At 34.9% G+C, this 21,919-nt stretch overlaps 1 protein-coding gene across 4 annotated transcripts in view; it reads right to left on the bottom strand.

The window, feature by feature from the left end:
* Nucleotides 1-21,919, bottom strand: part of COL21A1 (collagen type XXI alpha 1 chain) — a 300,511-nt gene that overhangs the window by 48,350 nt on the left and 230,242 nt on the right. For all 4 annotated transcript variants that reach the window (XM_074398177.1, XM_074398176.1, XM_074398178.1 and 1 more), the window contains 4 exons: nt 16,726-16,779; nt 16,199-16,250; nt 15,219-15,274; nt 15,049-15,102 (listed from right to left, as the gene is read on the bottom strand). In XM_074398177.1, the coding sequence (XP_074254278.1) occupies nt 15,049-15,102; nt 15,219-15,274; nt 16,199-16,250; nt 16,726-16,779 (216 nt within the window). The remainder of the gene's footprint in view (nt 1-15,048; nt 15,103-15,218; nt 15,275-16,198; nt 16,251-16,725; nt 16,780-21,919) is intronic.

Below are 21,919 nucleotides of genomic sequence, written 5' to 3'. Positions count from 1 at the left end.
TGCTGGTTTATGCAAATTCCAGTGCTGTAAAGCAAACTGAAAACAGCCTCAGCCTATGTTTATGTTCTAAATATAGCTATGGAGGAAAAATACTATTACAATCATACAGATTATAAGTTCCACTTTCAGCTGGACTGCATGCAACTTCTGTATTTCCTTTATCTCCTCTCTGCCACATTTTTCATGGATGTAGAAAGTTTCTGATACATAAAATATTCTCCCATCAATGAAAGCTTTTTTTCTACTTTTCCCAACAGGTTACGACTCTCACATTCTAAGAAAAAATGGGAAACAAACATTCTGCCACCAAACCAACAAACACACTTAAATGCATTTGTACCCATCCATTCCTCTTTTATTTTATTATAGTAAACAGGGTTCCTTCAGCGAATCTAAGAATAATTCCACACCAATCTGTTCTATATCCCATTCCTTCCCCCTCTCCAAATAAGATGGAGTTCCTCATCTGTATATAACTGCTTACTAAATATCTTCCCTTGGATGTGCCACAAGAATCTAAAATCAACACATTATGTTTCTCACTCCTCCACATCCCCAGCAGAAAACACACTAAGTCCTACACAGTAATCTCATTAAATAAAGTGCTAACTTCATTCTACATAAAAGAAGAGAAAATCTACAATTAAGCAGCCCAGCAAGTTACCTAAACATGTACAACTCTGCTTATTATTGCAGGTTAAAAAATGCACAGGGTATTTCAAATTTGAAAAGAATTGGCAGATAATTTCCATACAAAACTACCAAAAGAAAAAAAAATTATAACTTTTAAGATTTTCTTCACACAAAAACATACATAAAGTAGAAAAAAACTGAAACAAAACACTGTAACCTGGATTAACAAACATCATACAAGTACTTTTATTTGTTAAAAAAAAATTCAGAAAAATTTATAAAAGGAAGACATGAAATAATAATTTATTTAGAAACCAAAAAGATAAAATCGCCTCAGATGAGAATGATGACAATTAAATGACTAGAAATCAAGACAGAAATCAGTTAAATCAGATTTAACTGAAAATTTTAAAAGGCAATGAGGAGAAAACTAGCAAGCCAATAAAAATAGACTTTTGAAAGACATTAAAAGGATCAGAAATGACAGAAGTAGAAAACCAAGAAATTTCAACATATCTGTAATTGGAGTCCTTGAGATATAAACCAAAAAAATAATAATTACAGAACTTCTATTTTAAATTATAATTCAAAAGAACATTCCAGAATTAAAAAAAAAAAAAAAAACACCTGAATCTGCCTTTCAAAAGCTTTTTGGAGTAACAGATTTTAAATTCTGAGACATACACTATTAAACTTTAAATGCAAAGTTATTTTGTTTTAAACCTTCACCTTCATATGAAAAACAGTCACTTACAAATGAAAGACAATTATATTGACATCAGCAACATACATGATGGCAGTGTAAGCAATATTTCTAAGAAATTCAGAAAAGAGAAACAGTGAGACAAGGGTTTTATAGTTAGCCAAGCTGTCATTCAGATAATAAAAGTACAGAAAAACATACTAAATATGTTTATACATCATTCTATACTAAAAGTATAGAAAAACATGTTAAAATATCAAGAATTCAGAGTACTATATTCAAGTCCTTCCAAAGGAGGAAAACCTTTATTAAACCCAAATGATCACTGTGGAATATTCTTAAAGATGCTGGTAACAAACACTTGAGTATATTTAATTGCAGATCTGAAACAAAGGTAAAGTGTAAAAAATAGTTTATAAATACTAGACAATCTGAAAAGGTAGAAATAACATAATTAAACAAGAAGTAAACAATAGGGAAAACATGAAAATATAATAAATTCATAAATTTCCACATAGATAATAGAGTATAATTTAAATTTAACACAACAAAGAATTGATGATTAAGGAATGTAAAGGGAGAATAACAGAATTCTGAAACTGATATTTACTAGAAGTAGTAAAAGTAGTATAAAGACCACCAAAAAATATATATTTTCCTATATTTCAAAAAAAATTAAAAGCAGAAAGAAAAAGACAAAAAATATAGTAATTATAGCAATATTCACATAGTAACATAACAAAATTATATCGTATTATGACAGAGATAAGACCAAACCTATGAGGCAATAGGTGAAAATAATCTATTAAAATAAAAATATTCTGATGGTTTTAAGAAGCAAAGACCAACTCCACACTTAACACAAGAGATACAACTAAAACAAAGTGACTCAAAAAGCTAAAGTTAGACAACAGAAGAATGGGCAAAGGTGCAGCAAGCAAATAAAAATAATCGGAAAGAAATCATGTAATCCTGATACTGGAGAAGGTAGAATTCAACTGAAAAATTATTAAAGGAAACAAAAAATATATTTTATAATGCTAAAGCCACAATTCAAAATGGAGATACAGTGGTTAAAAATATATATCTATACAATGAAAACATAGAAACCACATTCATGAAACAGAAGATGAAAGAAAAAAAATAGACAAAAATGCATGAATAACAGGACACTAATACACCACTCTCTGTTCAAGACAGGCCAAACAAAAAATTAAGTTATAGAAAATCTAAATAAGATATTCAGTAAGGTAGTTCTTATGAATGTATATTGAGTTTTACACTCTGAAAATAGAGATTTACCTTCTCATATGCACAGGGAACATTCCTGAAAATTAAACATACAAAAAGTCAAAGAAAAAAATTCACTAAAACTTATAAAGAAGAAATTATACAAACATTCTCTGATATAGTGCAATAATATCAGAAACTGGCAACAAAATCTAAATAAAAAGCTTGTTACCCTAAAAACATTTTTTAACTCTTTAAACAACTCTTAGGAAATAGAGAAATAAAAACCAGAATTGCAAAATTTCTCTTAAAAAAAGTTAATGAAAACACTGAATATCAGAATCAAGGGGACACGATGATGAGAAAAATATTCATAATTTAACTACTTAGATTAAAAAAAATGAATGTAAATGAATTCAATTCTCAACTGTAAACACTAGGAAAAATGTAGAAAAAAAGAATAAAGAAAGAGAACAAAAAAATATAAAAAATTTTAATGAAGTAAAAAAATAAATTACGATGTTGGGTCTGTGAAAAAATCCAACAGGAGGGAAACCAGAAACTTACACATAAAAGTTAAAAAAAAAAAAAAAAAAAAAAGAAAGAAAGAAAGAAAGAAAAGTATAGAGTGAAGTGACCAAGGAAGAATAATCATTAAAACAGAGAAAACTTTTTAAAATTCATGAGAGGAACTTGCGCAATTTTATACAAGTCACTTGAAAAATATAGATTAAATAATAGTTTCCTAGGAGAGTGAAGGTTACTAATACTGACCCTATGAGAAAAAAGAATGCTTAAACAGAAAAATTCCCATGGAAAAAATAAGAGAAAGTTATCCAAGAACAAAAATAGAGCCAGGCTCACATGACCAAAGGGAAGAGTAAGGAAAATCCTGCAGTCCTTGATTTCAATTGTAAAGTATCAATAAGAAGCTATCATTGCAACACATATAATATCAGGAATGAAATAAAGGACACTACTGCAAACCTACAGACATTAAAAGGACAAGAATAATGCAATCTTGCAAACAAAATATGCCAAGAAATTTGTAAGTTAAATAATATGGAAAAATTCATAGAAAGGTACAAATTTCCTAAGGTTGCTCAAGAAGAAAGATACAATCTAAATAGGTGTATGTTTAATTAAAATGTTTCTTAGACATATAACACACCTACAAAGCTCAGGCCCAGAGGACTTCACTGGTAACTTCTACTGAACATATAAAGAAGAAATGACACCAATCCTACACAAATGCTTTTAGAAAATGAAAGCCGCCGGGCGCGGTGGCTCAAGCCTGTAATCCCAGCACTTTGGGAGGCCGAGGCGGGTGGATCACGAGGTCGAGAGATCGAGACCATCCTGGTCAACATGGTGAAACCCCGTCTCTACTAAAAATACAAAAACTAGCTGGGCGTGGTGGCACATGCCTGTAATCCCAGCTACTTAGGAGGCTGAGGCAGGAGAATTGCCTGAGCCCAGGAGGCGGAGGTTGCGGTGAGCCAAGATCGCGCCATTGCACTCTAGCCTGGGTAACAAGAGCGAAACTCCGTCTCAAAAAAAAAAAAAAAAAGAAAGAAAGAAAATAAAAGCCAGTATTTGTTATTAAAGCCAGACAAAAATATCACAAAAAAAACTGCTCATCAATATCATCCATAAACATAGAAACAAATAATATAAAATACTTGCAAACTGAATCCAGTAATATATAAAAAGAATATTATAACCAATTGTGGTTTATCCCATTAATGCAAAATTAGTGTAACATACAAAAATCAATGTTGTATATTAAGAAAATATGAGAGGAAAACCATATAATCAAGTCAGTGAAAGCAGAAAAAGCATTTTTTTTTTTTTTGGCAAAACTCAACATCTAATTATGATACTTTAAAAGAAAACTCTCAATAGAGTAGGAACAAAGGAGAGTTTTCTCATCCTGATGCAGGGCTTCTATGTAAAACCAACAACTAACATTCAATGTTAAAAGACTGATGGTTTCTACCTAAGGTCAGAAGCAAGGCAAGAATGTATCCTCTTACCCTTTCTATTCGTTATTGTATTGAGGGCTTGTTTAGCACAATAAAACTATTAAAATAAATAAATTTTATATAAATTAGTATAGAAGATGAAAATTATATTTATTTGCAGTCAATATAATCATCTATTTACAAAAACCTAAGAAATCAACAAAAAAGTTGCAGAAATCAATAAGTGAATTTCACAAGATTATAGGACATACAATCAATACACCAAAACTAATAATATTTCCAAATGCTAGCCACAAACTAAAAATAAAATCTTGAAAGTCTATTTATGAGTATGAAAAAATATAACAAAATACTCAGATATGAATTAACAGAAGACTTTCAAGATCTGAAAACTATGAAACTTTGCTGAGATGAAATAAAGAAAACTCATGTAAATAGAATAATATACTATGTTCATAAATTGAAAAATTGAATATTTTTAAGATGGCAACTCTCCCCAAATTAATTTAAAGACATAAAGATGCTCTTCCCTCTAAGATTTGGAGCTTAAGTCTACACCTTGATTAGAGCTTGAAGTTGGTGACTTGCTTTCAAAGAACAGAACATGAGATAAAAAAGAAGAAACTTCGTAAATACTATTAAACAGGTGATCATCATTAATATCACCAGTGAATATTCACCTGGATAGCATGTACATTCTGATATGATAAAAGAGCACTTAAACCCTCCATTGTTCTTTTCAAAAAATAATAACAATCTGAGTCTAATCATGAGGAAAGCATGAGAAAAACTCAAATTGAGTGATACTCTACAAAATACCTGGTTAATACTCTTCAAAACTATCAAAGTCATGACAAATAAGAAATGACTGATAAACTATCACAGATCAGTGGCAAACAGGAAAGCATGACAAATGTAATGTGGCATCCTGGACTGGATCATGGCACAGAAATATTACATTAGTAAAAACCTAATGAAACCCAAATAAAGTATGAAGTCCACTTTACAATAATGTGCCAATATTGGTTTCTTAGTTTTGACAAATATACCATAGTAATATACAATGTTAACTTCAACAAAAGTTGAATAAAGGATATGAAGAATTCTCTACTATTTTCAAATGTCTGTAAATCTAAAATTATTTCACACTAAAAACTGTGGTCAGGTGCAGTGGCTCATGCCACTTTGTGAAGCTGAGGTAGGTGGATCACCTGAAGTCGGGAGTTCGAGACCTGCCTGGCCAACATGATGAAACCCTGTCTCTACTAAAAGAACAAAAAAAAAAAAAAAATTAGACAGGCATGGTGGTGGATGCCTGTAATCCCAGCTACTCAGGAGGCTGAGGCAGGAAAATGTCTTGAACTCGGAAGGCAGAGGTTGCAGTGAGCCAAGATTGTGCCATTGCACTCCAGCCTGGGTAACAATGGTGAGACTCTGTTTCCAAAAGAAAAAAGAAAAGAAAAAGAAAAACTTTAACACATCTCACAAGGTTTTTTTTGGTAAAAATTTTAAGCTGATACTAAAAGTAATGTGGAATTTATGTAAATCTACAATATCCATTACAATTTCTAGAAAAAAAAAAAGAGTACTTGCACTACACAATTTAAAGGTTTATTTTAAAGCTATCATAATTAGGTCTATGTTGTTGAGGAAAGAGTAGAGGTATAAATTAGTGGAAAGTAATTAAGAATCTAAAAATAGTTTCACACATGTTTATCAATTCATATTTGGCAAAAGTGCTAATGTAATTCAGAGGGAAATGACAGTCTTCAATAAATGATGCTAGAATAACTGAATCTCCTATGGGAAAAAAAAGGAGCCTTGATTTTTACCTCACACCATACATAGAAATTAATTCAAAGTAAGTCAGGAGGGAGGCAAGCAAGATGGAGTAGAAAGCTCTACCCATTGTCACCCACTCCCAGCAAGAAGACCAAGTTAACAATTATCTGCAAAGAAAAAACACATTCAAAGAACCAAAAATCAGATGAGTACTCACAGCACCTACTTTTAACTCCATATTGCTGAAAGAGGCACTAAAGAGAGAGAAAAAGCAGTTCTGAATTACTGAAACCACGCCTCCCCCATCCCCAGCAGAGGCACTGTGCACTGGAAAGCATTTCTGGGCACTGGAGAAGGGAGACCACAGCAACAGTGAAGCACTGAACTCGGTGCTGTCCTGTTAGAGCAGAAAGAAAAACCAGACCAAACTCAACTGATACCAACCCAACTGCCATTACAAAATCAACGTGCAAAAATCACAAGCATTCCTATACACAGTAACAGACTTAAAGAGAGCCAAATCAAGAACGAACTGCCATTACAAAATCAACGTGCAAAAATCACAAGCATTCCTATACACAGTAACAGACTTAAAGAGAGCCAAATCAAGAACGAACTGCCATTACAAAATCAACGTGCAAAAATCACAAGCATTCCTATACACCCGTAACAGACTTAAAGAGAGTCAACTGATACCAACCCACAGAGGAAATATTTAAACCAGCACCAGCCAGAAGAGAATCCCCCATCCCCGTGGTCTGAACTTGAGTGCCTGCAAACCTTACCACCAAAGGCCAAAGTGCTCTTGGTCTACAAGACAACTTGAAAGGCACTCTAGGCCATAATGTCTGCAACTCATAAGAGAGGGCCAAACTAGGCCCAGAGACAGTAGACTGTGGGGGCACACAACATACTGAGACACACACAGCGGCAGCCAAGAGAGTGCTGGCAGCATCCTTCCCCTAACCCCAGACTATAAAGCTTATGGCTCCAAAAGAGATCCTTCCTTCAATAATAGTTGAAGAAAAGAGAGGGAAGAGAGAGGAGGACTCTGTCTTGCATCTTGAATACCGGCTCGGCCACAGCAGGACAGGGCACTAGCCAGAGTCAAGAGCCCCCTTTCCAAGCCGTAGCTTCCAGATGACATTTCTAGACACACTCTGGGCCAAAAGTAAACCCACTGCCTTGAAGGAAAGGATCCAGTCCTGCCAGCATGCGTTATGTGTTAACTGAAGAGCCCCTGGGCCCTGAATAACTAGCAGTGATATCCCAGTGCTTTACCAAGGGCCTTGGTGAACCTCTGAGACTTGCTGGCTTCATGTGAGACTCAGCCTAAAGCTGTGGTGGCTATGGGGTAAAACTACTTCTGCTTGAGAAAAACAAAGGGAAAAGTAAAGGAAACTCTGTCCTACACCTTAGAAACCAACACTGCCACAGGGGAGTAGAGCACCAAGCATAGTTGGGGTCTCCAATTCCAGGACTTGAATCTTGGACAGCATTTCTGGACCTGCCCTGGGCCACAGGGGAGCCCATTGTCCTAAAGAATGAGTCTAGGCCAGGCAGCATTTACCACAAGCTGCCTTTTGAGACCTTGGGGCTCAAAGAATTAAGAAGCACACAGAAAACCAAGAATATTATACACCGTAACCGTGGTGTATAAACTACTCTTATCCTAAACAGAAAGACTAAATACCTAATGAACCAATCAAAAATAATAACTATAAAAACTTAAGACATAATCAGTACAATAAGACATAAATTGTAACAATAAAAAGTTAAAAAGCTGGGGGACAAAGTTAAGGCAAGTTTTTATTATTTTCTTTTTGCTTGTTTATTTATGCCAATAGTGTTATCAGTTTAAAATAATGTGTTATAAGATAGTATCTGTAATCCTCATGGTAATCTCAAACTAAATACATACAATGAATAAACAAAAAATAAAAAGCAAGAAAACTAGGTCACATCATCAGAGAAAATCATTTTCACTAGAAAACAATAGGAATGAAAAAAGGAAGAGAAGACCAAAATACAACCAGAAAACTAACAAAATGGCAGGAGTAGGTCCTTATTTATAAATAATGACATTTAATGAAATGAACTGAACTCTCAAATCAAAAGTCATAGACTGCCTGCCTAAATGAAAAAACAAGACCCAATGATCTATTGCCTATAATAAACACTTCACCTATAAAGACATACATAAACTAAAAATAAAGAAATGGAAAAAGATATTCCATGCCAATAGAAACCAAAAAAGAACAGGAATAGCTATATTTATATCAGGCACAGTGGATTTCAAGACAAAAACTATGAAGACAAAAGGGTCACTACATAATGATAAGCGGTTAATTCAGCAAAAGGATATAAGAATTTTAAATGCACCTAACACAGGAGCATCCATATATACAAAGGAAATATTATTAGAGCTAAAGACAGCGATAGACTCCAATGCAATAATAGCTGGAGACTTCATCACTCCATTTTCAGCATTGGATAGATAGATCTTCCAGATAGAAAATCAACAAAGAAACACTAGACTTAATCTGCACTACAGACCAAACTAATCAAATAGATATTTATAGAACATTTCATCCAAGAGCTACAGAAAACACATTCTCTTCTTAGCATATGGATTATTCTCAAATACAGACGATATGTTAGGTCACAAAACAAGTCTTCAAACTTTCAAAAAATGGAATAATATCAAGCATCTTCTCTGACAAAAAAAATAATAAAGCTAGAAATCAATAACAAGAGGAATTTTGGAAAGTATACAAATACATGGAAATTAAACAATATGCTCCTGAATGATCAATGAGTCAAGGAATAAGAAGAAAATTGAAAAACTTTTTAAAACAAATAATGAAAACACAGCATATCATAATCTATGGGATACAGCAAAAACAGTAAGACGGAAGTTTATAGCTATAAGCACCTACATCAAAAAAGAGAAAAATTGTCAAAAAAAAAATCTAACAATTCATCTTAAAGAACTAGAAAAGCAATGGCAAACCAAACCAAGCTAACAAAATTGGCAGAAGAAAAGAAATAATAAAGATCAGAGCAAAAATAAATGAAATTGCAATTTAAAAAACACAAACATCAAAGAAACAAGTTATTTTTCTGAAAAGATAAACAGAAATGACAAATCTTTAGCCAACACAACCAAGAAAATAAGGAGACCCAAATAAAATACAGTAAGAAATGAGGAAGGAGACATTACAACTGATACAACAGAAACTCAAAGTTTCATTAGTGGCTACTATAAGCAACTATATGCCAATACTTTGGAAAATATACATGAAATGGACAAACTCCTAGATATACACAACCTACCAATATTAAACCAGAAATAAATCTACAACCTGAACAAATCAGTAACAAGTAACAAGATCCAGGCTGTCATAGAAAGTCTTCCAATAAAGAAAAGTCTAGGACCTAATGGCTTCATTGCTAAATTTGACCAATCATTTAAAGAACTAATACCAATCCTATTCAAACTATTCTGAAAAACAGAGGAAGCAAAACCCTTCTGAACTCTTATGTACAAGACCAGTATTACCCTGATACCAAAGAAATAAATACAGCACAGAACGAAACTATAGGCCAATAGCTCTGATGATTATTGATGTAAAAATCTTCAACAAAATACTAGTAAACCAAATTCAACAATACATTAGAAAGATCATTCATCATGACCAAGTGGGAATTTATCCCTGAGACACAAAAATCATTCAACATATGCAAATCAATCAACATGATACATCATATCGACAGAATGAAAGACAAAACCCAGATTATTTCAACTGATGCTGACAAAGCATTTGAAAAAATTCAATATACCTTCATGATAAAAATCCTCAAAAAACTAAGTATAGAAGAAACATACCTCAACATAACAAAGGCCATCAATGACAAACCCACAGCTAGCAACATACTGAATGGAGTAAAAAAAATAAAAGCCTTTCCTGTAACATCTGAAACATGACAGGATGCCCATTGTCACCACTGTCATTCAACATAGTACTGGAAGTCCTAGCTAGAGCAAACAGACAAGAGAAAGTTATAAAGGACATCCAAACTGGAAAGGAAGAAGTAAATTATTCTTGTTTGCTGATTATATGATCTTATCTTTAGAAAAACCTAAAGACTCCACCAACAAACTATTAAAATTGATAAATAAATTTGACAAATTTGCAGGATACAAAGTCAACATACAAAACTCAGTGGCATTTCTACAGGCCAATTATGAACAATCTAAAAAAGAAATGTAAAAAGTAATCCCATTTATAATAGTCACAAATAAAATTAAATACCTAGGAATTAACTAGAGAAGTAAAAAAATCTCTGCAGTGAAAATTATAAAACACTAATGAAATAAAACGAAGAGGACACCAAAAAAAAGGAAAAATATTTCATGCTCATGGGTTTGAAGAATCAATATTGTTTAAATGGTCATACTACCAAAGCACTTTATAGATTCCATGCATTTCTTATCAAAATACAAATGACATTCTTCAGAAACATACAAAAACCAATCCTATCATTTATATGTAATCACAAAAGACACAGAATAGCCAAAGCTACCCTAAGCATAAGGAATAAAAGTGGAGGAATTACATTACCTGACTTCAAATTATAGTACAGAGTTATATTAACCAAAATAGCATGGTACTGGCATACAAACAGATACATAGACCAGTGGAACAGAACAGAGAAGATAATCCAAAAACAAATCTGCACACCTATAGTGAACTCATTTTTGACAAAGTTTCCAAGAACATACACTGGGGAAAAGACAGTTTCTTCAAGAAATGGTGCTAGGAACACTGGATGTTCCTATGCAAAATAATGAAATTAGACTCCTATCTCTTAGCATATACAAAAAATCAAAGCAAAATTGACTGAAGACTTAAATCTAGGATATCAAGCTATGAAATTACTACAGAAAAACATTGGGAAAACTCTCCAGGACATCGATCTCAGCAAATTTCTCAGCAATACCTTGCAAACATAGTTAACCAAAGTAAACAAGGACAAATCATGTTGAAAATCTTCTACATAGCAAAGTATACAGTCAACAAAGTGAAGAGACAATCCATGGAATGGGAGAAAATACTTGCAAACTACCCATCTGATAAGAGATTACTAACCAGAAAATATAATAAGCTCAATCGACTCTATAGAAAAAAATTCAATAATTCTATCAAAAGATGGGTAAAATATTTGAATAGACATTACTCAAAAGAAGACATAGAAATGGCAAATAGGCATATGAAAAGATGTTCATCATTGATAATCAGAGAAATGCAAATCAGAAACTACAACACAATATCATCTCACCCCAGTTAAAATGGCTTTTATCCAAAAGACAAACAATAACAAATGCTGGTAAGGATGTGGAGAAAAGGGAACTCTTGTACACTGCTGGTGGGAATGTAAATTAGTACAACCATTATGAAGGCCAGTTTGAAGATATCTCAAAGAAATTAAAAACGGGCTGGGCATGGTGGCTCATGCCTATAATCCCAGCACTTTGGGAGGCTAAGTTGCGTAGATCACCTGAAGTCAGCAGTTTGAGATCAGCCTGGCCAACATGGCGAAACCCTGTCTCTACTAAAAATACAAAAATTATCCAGGCATGGTGGTGGGTGCCTGTAATCCCAGCCACTTGGGAGGCAGGAGAATCGCTTGAACCCAGGAGGCAGAGGCTGCAGTGAGCCAAGATCATGCCATTGCCCTCCAGCTGATGATACCATTCATGCCATTGCCCTCCAGTGGGCAATAAGAGTGAAACTCCATCTCCAAACAACAACAACAACAAAAAATTAAAAATGGAGTTACCATATGATCCAGTTGGGTATGTATCCAAAAGAAAGGAAATCAGTAGATCAAAGAGACATCTGAACTCCTATGTTTCTTGCAGCACTTACAATGGTTAAGATTTGGAAACAACCTAAGTATCCATCAACGGATGAATAGATAAAGAAAACGTGGCACATCTACGCAATGGAGTACTATTCAGCCATAAAAATTAATGAGATCCAGTCATTTGCAACAACATGGATCAAACTGGAGATCATTATGATAAGTGACATAAGCCAGGAACAGAAAGACAAACATCACATGTTCTCATGTCTTTGTGGGAACTAAAAATCAAAACAATCAAACTCATGACATAGAAAGTAGAAGGATAGTTACCAGAATCTGGGAAGGGTAGCTGTTGAACCATGAAAAGACATTGGAGAAGTTTAAATGCATATTATTAATAGCAAGAAGCCAATCTGAAAAGGGTACATAATGTTATGATTCCAACTATATGATATTATGAAAAAGGCAAATCTCTGGACAGTAAAAAGATCAATGGTTGTCAGTGGCTGAGGAGAAGAAAGGACCAAAAGGTGGAACTTGCAGTATTTTTAGGGGAGTGAATCTGTTCTTTATGATACTACAATGTTATTTTTGTGAAATACATACATTTGTCAAGTGTACAATACCAAGAATGAACTCTAACATAAACTATGAACCTTGGGTAACAGTGATGTGTAAACTGCAACACATGTACTAGTCTGGTACAGATGCTGATCATAGGAGAGACTGTAAGAGGTTGGGAAGTGGCAGGGTGTGTGGGAACACACTGTACTTCCCATCCAGTTTTGCTATAAACCTGAAACTGTTTTTAGAAATAAAGTAATTTAAACAAAAAAGTAAACAGCACTTTTTTTTTTAATTCGTGAATGATTTCCATTAAAATTTTATAGACAAGACAGATAAACTTCATTGTTGTTAGGAGACCCACACTAATTAGAAAATAGGAGACATAACTGAGGTTAAATACGAAGGGTGGTATGAACCTATAAGGAAGGCAAATATTAAGAGTGAGCTGACCTCAAAATGTTGGACGTAATGATATATCCATACAATAAAATACTGTTAGCATTAAAAAGGAATGAAGTGCTACCCATACAAGTGAAAGCTTGGATGACCCACAAAAACGTCATGGTCATTGAAAGAACAAAAGACCATATATTATATGTTTCCATTTATATTAAATGTCCAGAATACACAAATCTGCACAGACAGAAAACAGAGTAATGGTTGCTAAGGGTATAATGTATGATGTAGTAGCTTAGTGAGAAATGGAAAGTGGCCACTAAATGGACATGGCGTTTCTTTTTGGGATAATGAAAATGTTCCAAAAACTGACTCTAATGAGATTTCATAACACTGTAAATACACAAAGACTGTTGAATTCTACACATTAAATGGGTGAATTTTATGGTAGTTCAATTACATACCAATATACCTGCTAGAAAACAGTGAACTGATGTTTCCATTTGCAGGCACAGGAAGACACATACTACCTGCACTAAGACTAAACGGGAATCTTAAAGCTGTGTTCAAATCAGGAAATGAATAAAAGAACTAATCCCTTATTCAACACTTATTCTTTGCCAGGCACTGTGCTGGGTGCTTTATCTTACTCAAGTCCCTTTCATACCATTCTAGATAGGTAACATTTACACCATTTTCGAAATAGAAACTGAGTGTCAAAGTATTTGCTAGAGAACATGCAGCTAGTTAGAGAAAGTCATTGCAAGTTGAAAATCCAATTCAGTTCTATTCTCTAAGGTTTCCTGTCCCGCAAAAAGAATAGTCCCATTTCTTGGGGCAGATTGGTTTATGCTAACAAAGGACAAAAAATTAATTAAAATGAATGCCTAGGTTGTAGGCAAAGAAAAAAACCTGTGTTCTCTCGCATAGTCTAGATTATTAACTCCGTAAGAGTTGAGCCCATGATGGCTTTATACTCTATATATCTAGCTTCTGATAAATATCAATAAAATCTGCTCAATTAAATAAGTGAGAAAATACAAAACCAGCAAAGCATAATTAACAAGAAGGGACCAAGGTCTTCAAATGAGTTTCCATATTTTATAGTCAGGTTATTACTGTCTTAGGAAGTATTGTCTCAACGTACACTCTTTGAAGAATCATGGATATTTGGAAAACCTTCATAGCACTTGAAGCCAATAAATGAATAATTTTTCCTTTGGAAAACAAGTACAAACCAAGAAAATTTGGACTGAATTTCTAAGCAACTTTGGGATTCAGAACTGACCATTAGAAAACAAAGTAACATCCCTATGTCCAATGTTGGACTAAATGGCCTCTTCAACTCTAATGGCTTATACAAATCTTTTCCTTAGGTATCCAAATCAGCAAAACTTTAACTATAAGAATATGATGGTGCTAACAGACCACCCCAAAGGCATGTACCCTTGAGTTTTTTCATAGATAGTGAATTATGGACACGTTGCAGTTGCTCTCTTACTCTAATTCTCTCATGCCTCTACCACATAGCTGATAAAAAAGCTAGGGTTAAGAAGACAGTTTCCCACCCCACCGAAATGTCAGTCTTTGGAAGACAGAGATAAGAACTTTTGCTTGTAACCTGCCAAACAAACCAATCTGAAGGGCTTATCAACGAAGCTCAACCTTGTAATATCCTATGATTCCACTTCTGACACCTGAGAGTCCACAATAAACTCTAAAGAAATGCAGTATCATTTTTACATTACTTGTAAAAAAAAACTTTTGGCTCATGAATTATATCCCAATGTCACATGTTAAAAATTTTCAGTATTGGTACATTTTTCTTATGTTTACTCACAAGATATAAAAATCGTTTTGTTTTGTACTTTTTGTAAATACCTTAAAACCAGGACTACCCATTAATCCATCCTTTCCATGTCTTCCTGGTTCTCCCTAAAAAATAAATACATGTGCTTTACGTATTTTTGCACTACTTTTCTCTTTAAAGATACTGTAAGATAGTTTTCATTTAATGCAAAATACTAAGAGCTTTTTTCTATCAAACTCACAGCAGGTCCAGGAAGGCCAGGGAAGCCAGCATTTCCTTTTTCACCTTTTGCACCCTGTATTGAAAACAAACACTTAAAACATAATCTTTGCAATAATGCTTTCAAGTCCCAACCAAAACTTAAATAGAAAAGCTACTAAGTTAACATCATTATGTAGTAAAAATTCGTGGAACTACAACTCATGTTGACTCTGCAAAGCATTATTTTTCCAGCCCAGTAGATACAATATCAAGACATTAAAAATGTTGATAGATACAGAATTATCATCGCAAGAAGCATCTAAATATAGAAACCACATCTTGACAAAATTTAAAAAGCAATGGGTATTGAAAATATTTTTCCTTCAGTGTGAAGAAATAGAAGGCCCATAACATCAAATTTCAAATTTTGTTTTTAAGCAGCTACTGCTTCCTAAGGAATCTCTCATTGTAATTTTTTTTTTTTTTTTTTTTTTTTTTTTAGATGGAGTCTTGTTCTGTCAGCCCAGGCTGGAGTGCAATGGCATGATCTCGGCTCACTGCAACCTCCGCCTCCTGGGTTCAAGCTATTCCCCTGCCTCAGCCCCCTGAGCAGCTGGAACTACAGGCACCTGACACCATGCCTAGCTTATTTTTGTATTTTTAGCAGAGATGGGGTTTCACCATATTGGTCAGGCTGGTCTCGAACTCCTGACCTCATGATCGACCTGCCTCAGCCTCCAAAGTGCTGGGATTACAAGCATGAGCCAATGCTCCCAGCCTGTAAAAGTTTTTAAAGGTCAGAATGATCAACAGTACAACATAGTCTTACAGTCTGCAGTCACCAGTTCTTTTTCCTTTTGTTGTTGTTGTTGTTGTTTTCATTGTTCTGAATTAATCCCCTAAGAATGGTGAATAAAGCTAATTGCTCTAATGTTGGGCTGGACATGCAATTCAAGTTTTCTGTTTCCATTACATTAAAAGGTCAATATGAATACTTTGTTGTGTGATCTATACGTCCCTTTTTGCCATAAAATCCAGGTGCTCCTTTGTCTCCTTTGGCGCCCATTTCACCCTACAAGACAAAATATAAATACTGAAGATTAAAGAAACATGAATATTTTTCTTATCTGTAAGAAAAATACAGATTATAAGCAAAGGGTTTAATATGCCAAAAGCAAAACAAAACAGAAATAAAATAATTTAAAGTTTGTTTTGAAAAGCCCTCATTTCCAGGCTTTATAAAGGAAATTTTAAAAAAACAACATTTAGTGCTATAACAGGACTTAGAGTATGAGGCATATAGTTCAGAAAACTTGCATACAGTATAACATTAATTTTCAAATACTATAAAGTCATACATTTATAGGTGGAAACTAAAAAAGGGAATTTTTTAAGTTTTATATAAACTAATATTAATCTTAGCTCATTGTTTCCTTTATCTTTAATTATATATGAACGTTTATTTATAATACATTTGCAATATGAAAGTACTTTAAACTTGAATTAAAATGGCATTGCTATATTTAAAAGAAACATATTTCTTGAACCTTTGATCCTGGCATGCCGTGAAGCCCAGGAAAACCAGGAAGTCCACGATCACCCTGAAATAAAACTGAAATTAGTTAAAGAAAAAATCATTTCAGCCTAAACAATATCATTATATATGCTTCAACCACACCCTTGTCAAAATCTACTTCAAATATATCTGCAAACAGTTAAATTCATAACAACATTAAACCCTATCTCTATGAAAAATTAATCCTCACTTACCAGGGTTTCATTTATCATCAGAGAAGAAAAGTATTTTGGAGCTAAAGAAATCTCACTAGCAATCCTGACTCCACCCTTAGTGAGCCACCACCTACTCTGACTTAGGCTTTTACAAGCACAAGACACATGAATTAATTGAAATGATCTAGTCCCAGCATGCTCAGGAAACAGTTATCCTCTGAGGTCCTAATGAAAGTCCCTAAACCTAAAGTCTCAACACAGACTAGGACTCTGGAATTTTTTTAAATTGCTCATCTTACTAGTTACTCATAGAAAGCATCTGTTCATATGTGTCTATGAACATGAAAGCCCTAGTTTTTCTCCAAAAGAGAAAAGATGAAGAAAAATCATAGCAACTTGATATTTAGTAGATAGAGGTTTAGTATTTAGTTCTGCAGGATATGTTGGTGTTGCTTTAGCTTCAAAAATCTTACTTGGGAAGACATAGTAAATAAAAAGTCAACGACTTTCATGGCAACATTTGGGTCAGGTTCACTTTTATCTAGGCAAATTAAGATATTACATACAAGCATCTAGTTATACTTCTAGCTTGTCTGGTAGACATATCAAAGATTATATCATCTGTGACTGATGTAATTTTTATAAAAGTTATTCATTCACATGATTTAAAGAGTGATATATTTATTCAAGGCCTATAGACCCCTCCAAAGGCAACTCTTTTTATTCCAATGTTTCATACTTCTTTGAGTTCAAATCACCAAACCATATGATTATAGCTACATTTTCCATTTTTAGCATTATCTACTGACTTCCCACCACGAACACAGAAGATTAACCTCTCCTCACAACCAACACCTCCTCCCCATCTCCACTTATCCCCTTAACTCTCAATTACAACTTTGGTTAAATCAGTAGTCAAGGTTTATGTTGTTAAGATTTGCAGTTAAGCTATAAATTTATTCTCATTATTTGCCTTTTCTTGCCCAAATGTTTCTCTTTCTTGGAGTCAAATATTGCCATTTTAATTTGTTCGTTTCCTTTATTGTTATATTGAACCCCAAAATCTTTCCAACTGTCAAAATCACTTCTGAATGTATTCATATGCATTGAAAATTTCATTTTCTTTAATAAACCTCTCCTAGAGCTGTCTCATATGTTCTTTATCTCTGAGTGTATTCTCTTGTTTAGGGAAATACACTATCCAATGGCTTCCTGAGAAGGAATTCTTGGGAGATAACTTTCTGATACCTTAGATCTCTGAAAACGTTTATATTCTGTTCATTTATATAATTGATTATAATTTAGAATTTTTTAATCAGACTTTTGAAGTCTCTGCTTCATTCAGTTTTTGAATTCAATGTTACTGAGATATGTGACGCTTTTCTGATTCCTGGTCCTTTGTATGAAGCTTTTGCCAGGAGTAGGAGGGTAGGGGTGATACAGCTGGTGCAGTGTTTCCCCTGAAGAACTTTGTACATCTTCTTGTTTGCAGTGTCTTCAAGTATTATACTATTATACATTGATGTGGTCTATAATCGTCCATTATGCTAGGCAGTCTACAGGTCTTTTCATCTATAGCAAACTCATGCCCGTACACGTGGACATCCCGGACTATACTTCCAAGCTCCATCCCCATCCATACTTCACATAAGCAGGCTCTTCTCAGCCACCCATAAGCACAGGGGTAGATACACAATTGTGTTTGAAGGTCTTTAGGATGAGAAAAGCAGGAGAGGGGACAGCAAACCCTGGAAATGGCGTTGGGGTAGATTGTTCAGGGACTGACAGAACCTAGGATTTGGAATGTGTTTTTGTTTGTATCTTGTTTTGTTTGTTTTTGGTTAAGCTCAATGGTGTGAGCTTAACATTAGGAATGTGTTCTTCAGGTTCTGAAGACTTTCCACTCAATATTGAGGAACACAGTTAAAGCAGGGTCTAGCAGGGGTTCTGCCTCCCTGAGATTCATGACAGGGTTTTTTTTAAAAAAGTCTTCCTCTCCATGTCTTGCATCAGTCTCTTCCAAGAACTTTTGTTTGTTGATCTTTAACATTCCTGTGATATTTGGTGATTCTTTATTGTTAGCTCACATGGAAGTTGACAGGAGACTCTATCAGTGAGTAGGGTTCAATGACTGAGCTTCGCTGTAATGCGGTCTGGTTGTGCCATTTCATTGGATGCCAGTTCTAGATGTCAGTAGATTCTCCATAGAAGGATTTCTATGTCTCTGGTTTGTATGACTGGCTGACAGCATTCTGGAGGCCAGGTAAAGGAAGAGGAGAAGGAGGTTGCCACAGGAGCAAACATTTGATAACTCCCATTGTTACTGTTTTTGTGTTTTTATTTTTTTGAAATGGAGTTTCATTTTTTCGCCCAGGCTGGAGTGAAGTGGTGTGATCTCAGCTCCCTGCAATCTTCACCTCCTGGTTTTGAGTGATTCTCCTGCCTCAGCCTCCCAAGTAGCTGGGATTATAGGGACCCACCACCATGCCTGGCTGATTTTTAGTAGAGACAGCATTTTGTCATGTTGGCCAGGCTGGTCTCAAACTGCTCATCTGAGGTGATCTACCCGCCTCAGCCTCCCAAAGTCCTGGAATTACAGGCCTGAGCCACTGCGCCCTGCCAACTCCCATTGTTTTAATTTTAGTACAAATCTCCCTTTTCTCCCTAGGCTACAGACCCTCAGCTTTATCTTCTCCAGAAAATAAACTTTTGTGTTTCTGATACAGTGGAAAAGACACTCACTTGGCTACACAGAGTTGAGGAAGAGAGAGTGGGATTTAACTGTTCTTAAATGGACATTCAATCATGTTTGCATTTTTTAGCTCTGCTTTCACCTCCACTTCAGAAACGTTGATATTATTGTTTCCTGAACCTGTGGGATATCTGTGCATATGTGGGCATGTGCACATATGAGTGTGTGTGTAATGGTAAAAAGGTGGTCTCTCGTATATCAATCACATTACTTCTAATTTTAGGATTCAGTTTCCTCGGATCTTTTCACTTCCAAAAATGTAGAACTGTTTTCTCCTCTTTAATTATTTGTGTTACATTAGGTTTTATCATTATTGTTATTATTTCCTTCATTTTTACTTTAATGGAAATTTAAGAGAGAGAGGGTAAATGTTTGTGTTCAGCTCTTCATCTTCATCAGAAAGCCCTAGTGACTTATTAATGTTTCAGCAGTCCAGGGCGTAGGAATCCATGATCCCCACACACTGGGTGCCAGAACGTAGGGAATCCTTGAGCCCCACGTTGGGCACCAGAATGTAGGGAGCCAGCCCTAATTACCCATGGGTACCCTGAGTTGAGCGGCAACAAAGAAATGAGAAAAAGACAGAGTAAGAGATACAGTAGGACCAGGGGGCCATCACTTGTTACTCTGGAGGAGGCAGTAAAGGCCCCAAGCTCTGATCATCCACACTATTGATTGATTACAATCATTTTGATCTATAGGGTAGGGTGGAGTGATGGTGGAGTGAATTAGTGAGCCGGAAGCAAATTAGTGAACAGGTAATAGTGTGTCATTCTAAGGATTGATAACAGTAGTGGTTTGGAAGTTTCACAAAACAAGAACACGTGGTTATCTTTAGCCTATTATCTATGTGCAGCTGATGGAACTCGGGCCTTACAAGGAGCCTACAAGTCTGGCTACATCACAGTACTACGAAGGGGTTTTATGTCCTTGATCACAATGTTTATGGTAACAAAGCCTAGGTCACCCTGCACTGGAACATGAGGCATGGAGAAGTCTTCCTCCCCAGAGGCCTCCTGCAACCTTCTGCAGTTTGTTGTTCCTTGTTTATATGTTACTCATAACCAATTTATGTAGGCACTCTGTAAGTCCTTTCTCCTTTGCAGCTTTTCCCATCACAGGGCATGTTGGCCACTAGTGAGATGGTTTCACAACACCACACTGGCAGGAGACAGCAAAACAGACACAAAGGAGGAATATACAAACTGAGAAAGCATACACACATGTGTAATCTCCAATTGTCCCTCCAAATACCTTCATGTGGGAGGCTTTTCACCTCCTAGACAGAGTTACTGTGACCTCCCGTATAGGGGAAGCAACATTCATGACCTGTTTTACATTATGCTGAGTCAACTTCATTGCTGATCCACTCAGGACGGTTACAAGAAAATCTGGAAATACACTTATTGGACTAGACCAACAAACTGTCAGCCTTCTTTGCTTAAAATACATAAGTTTAAACACTGATCTCTTTCCTACACAGGAATACTCTTTTGTTTATTGAGAGAATGGTAGCCATTATAAGAAAATTTTCACAGAGGGAGAACAGAGAACACAAGTGCAGGGATTTACTTATCTTCTCACATAACGCTGATGGCAAATCACAAACAAACATGGCATCATACTTTAGATCTATCTGTATTATATTAGGTTCTTTGAATGGCTCTGTAAGTCTTTATGGTTTAAAGGGTATGGTACACTGATGCTAATATCCAAAAGTCTGTTCACCCCTTACCACTACAGAAAGGAGTTTGAGCTCACAGCTTCCAAAGTAGAGATTATATTTCCCTTTGCAGTTACGTAAGGCCATGTGACTAAGTTCTTGCTAGCAGAATGTATGTGGAACTAAGATGTACAATTTTCTACATTATTGTCAAAAGAAACTTATTGTGGTGACTTATCTTTCCTCCTTCCCAGTATGCTAGAATGCAGATAAAATAGTGACTAGTGATATAACCTTGACTTTATAAATGAAAGCAAGACTCAAACAGAATAGAGCCACAAAGTGGAAAAACACAAGTCCTTGGATAAATAAAATAAAATAAAATCTTATGCATTTGGTCTATTTGTTATAGATCTTTGCCATCAACCTAATAAATACAAAGGATAGCTATGTTTTCAGTCTAAAAGGAATCATATTTTCATAGCTTATACTGAATGTCTTTCTCAAGAGTAACAGTTTCCTCTTTAATTTCCAAATAAAGATTAAAACTATGTCATGTGTGTGAGTGTGTGTGTGTGTGTGTGTGTGTGTGCAC

Source organism: Saimiri boliviensis, chromosome 4 (assembly GCF_048565385.1).
Source record: "Saimiri boliviensis isolate mSaiBol1 chromosome 4, mSaiBol1.pri, whole genome shotgun sequence".
Taxonomy (NCBI): domain Eukaryota; kingdom Metazoa; phylum Chordata; class Mammalia; order Primates; family Cebidae; genus Saimiri; species Saimiri boliviensis.
This window is presented reverse-complemented; position numbering and strand designations above follow the sequence as displayed.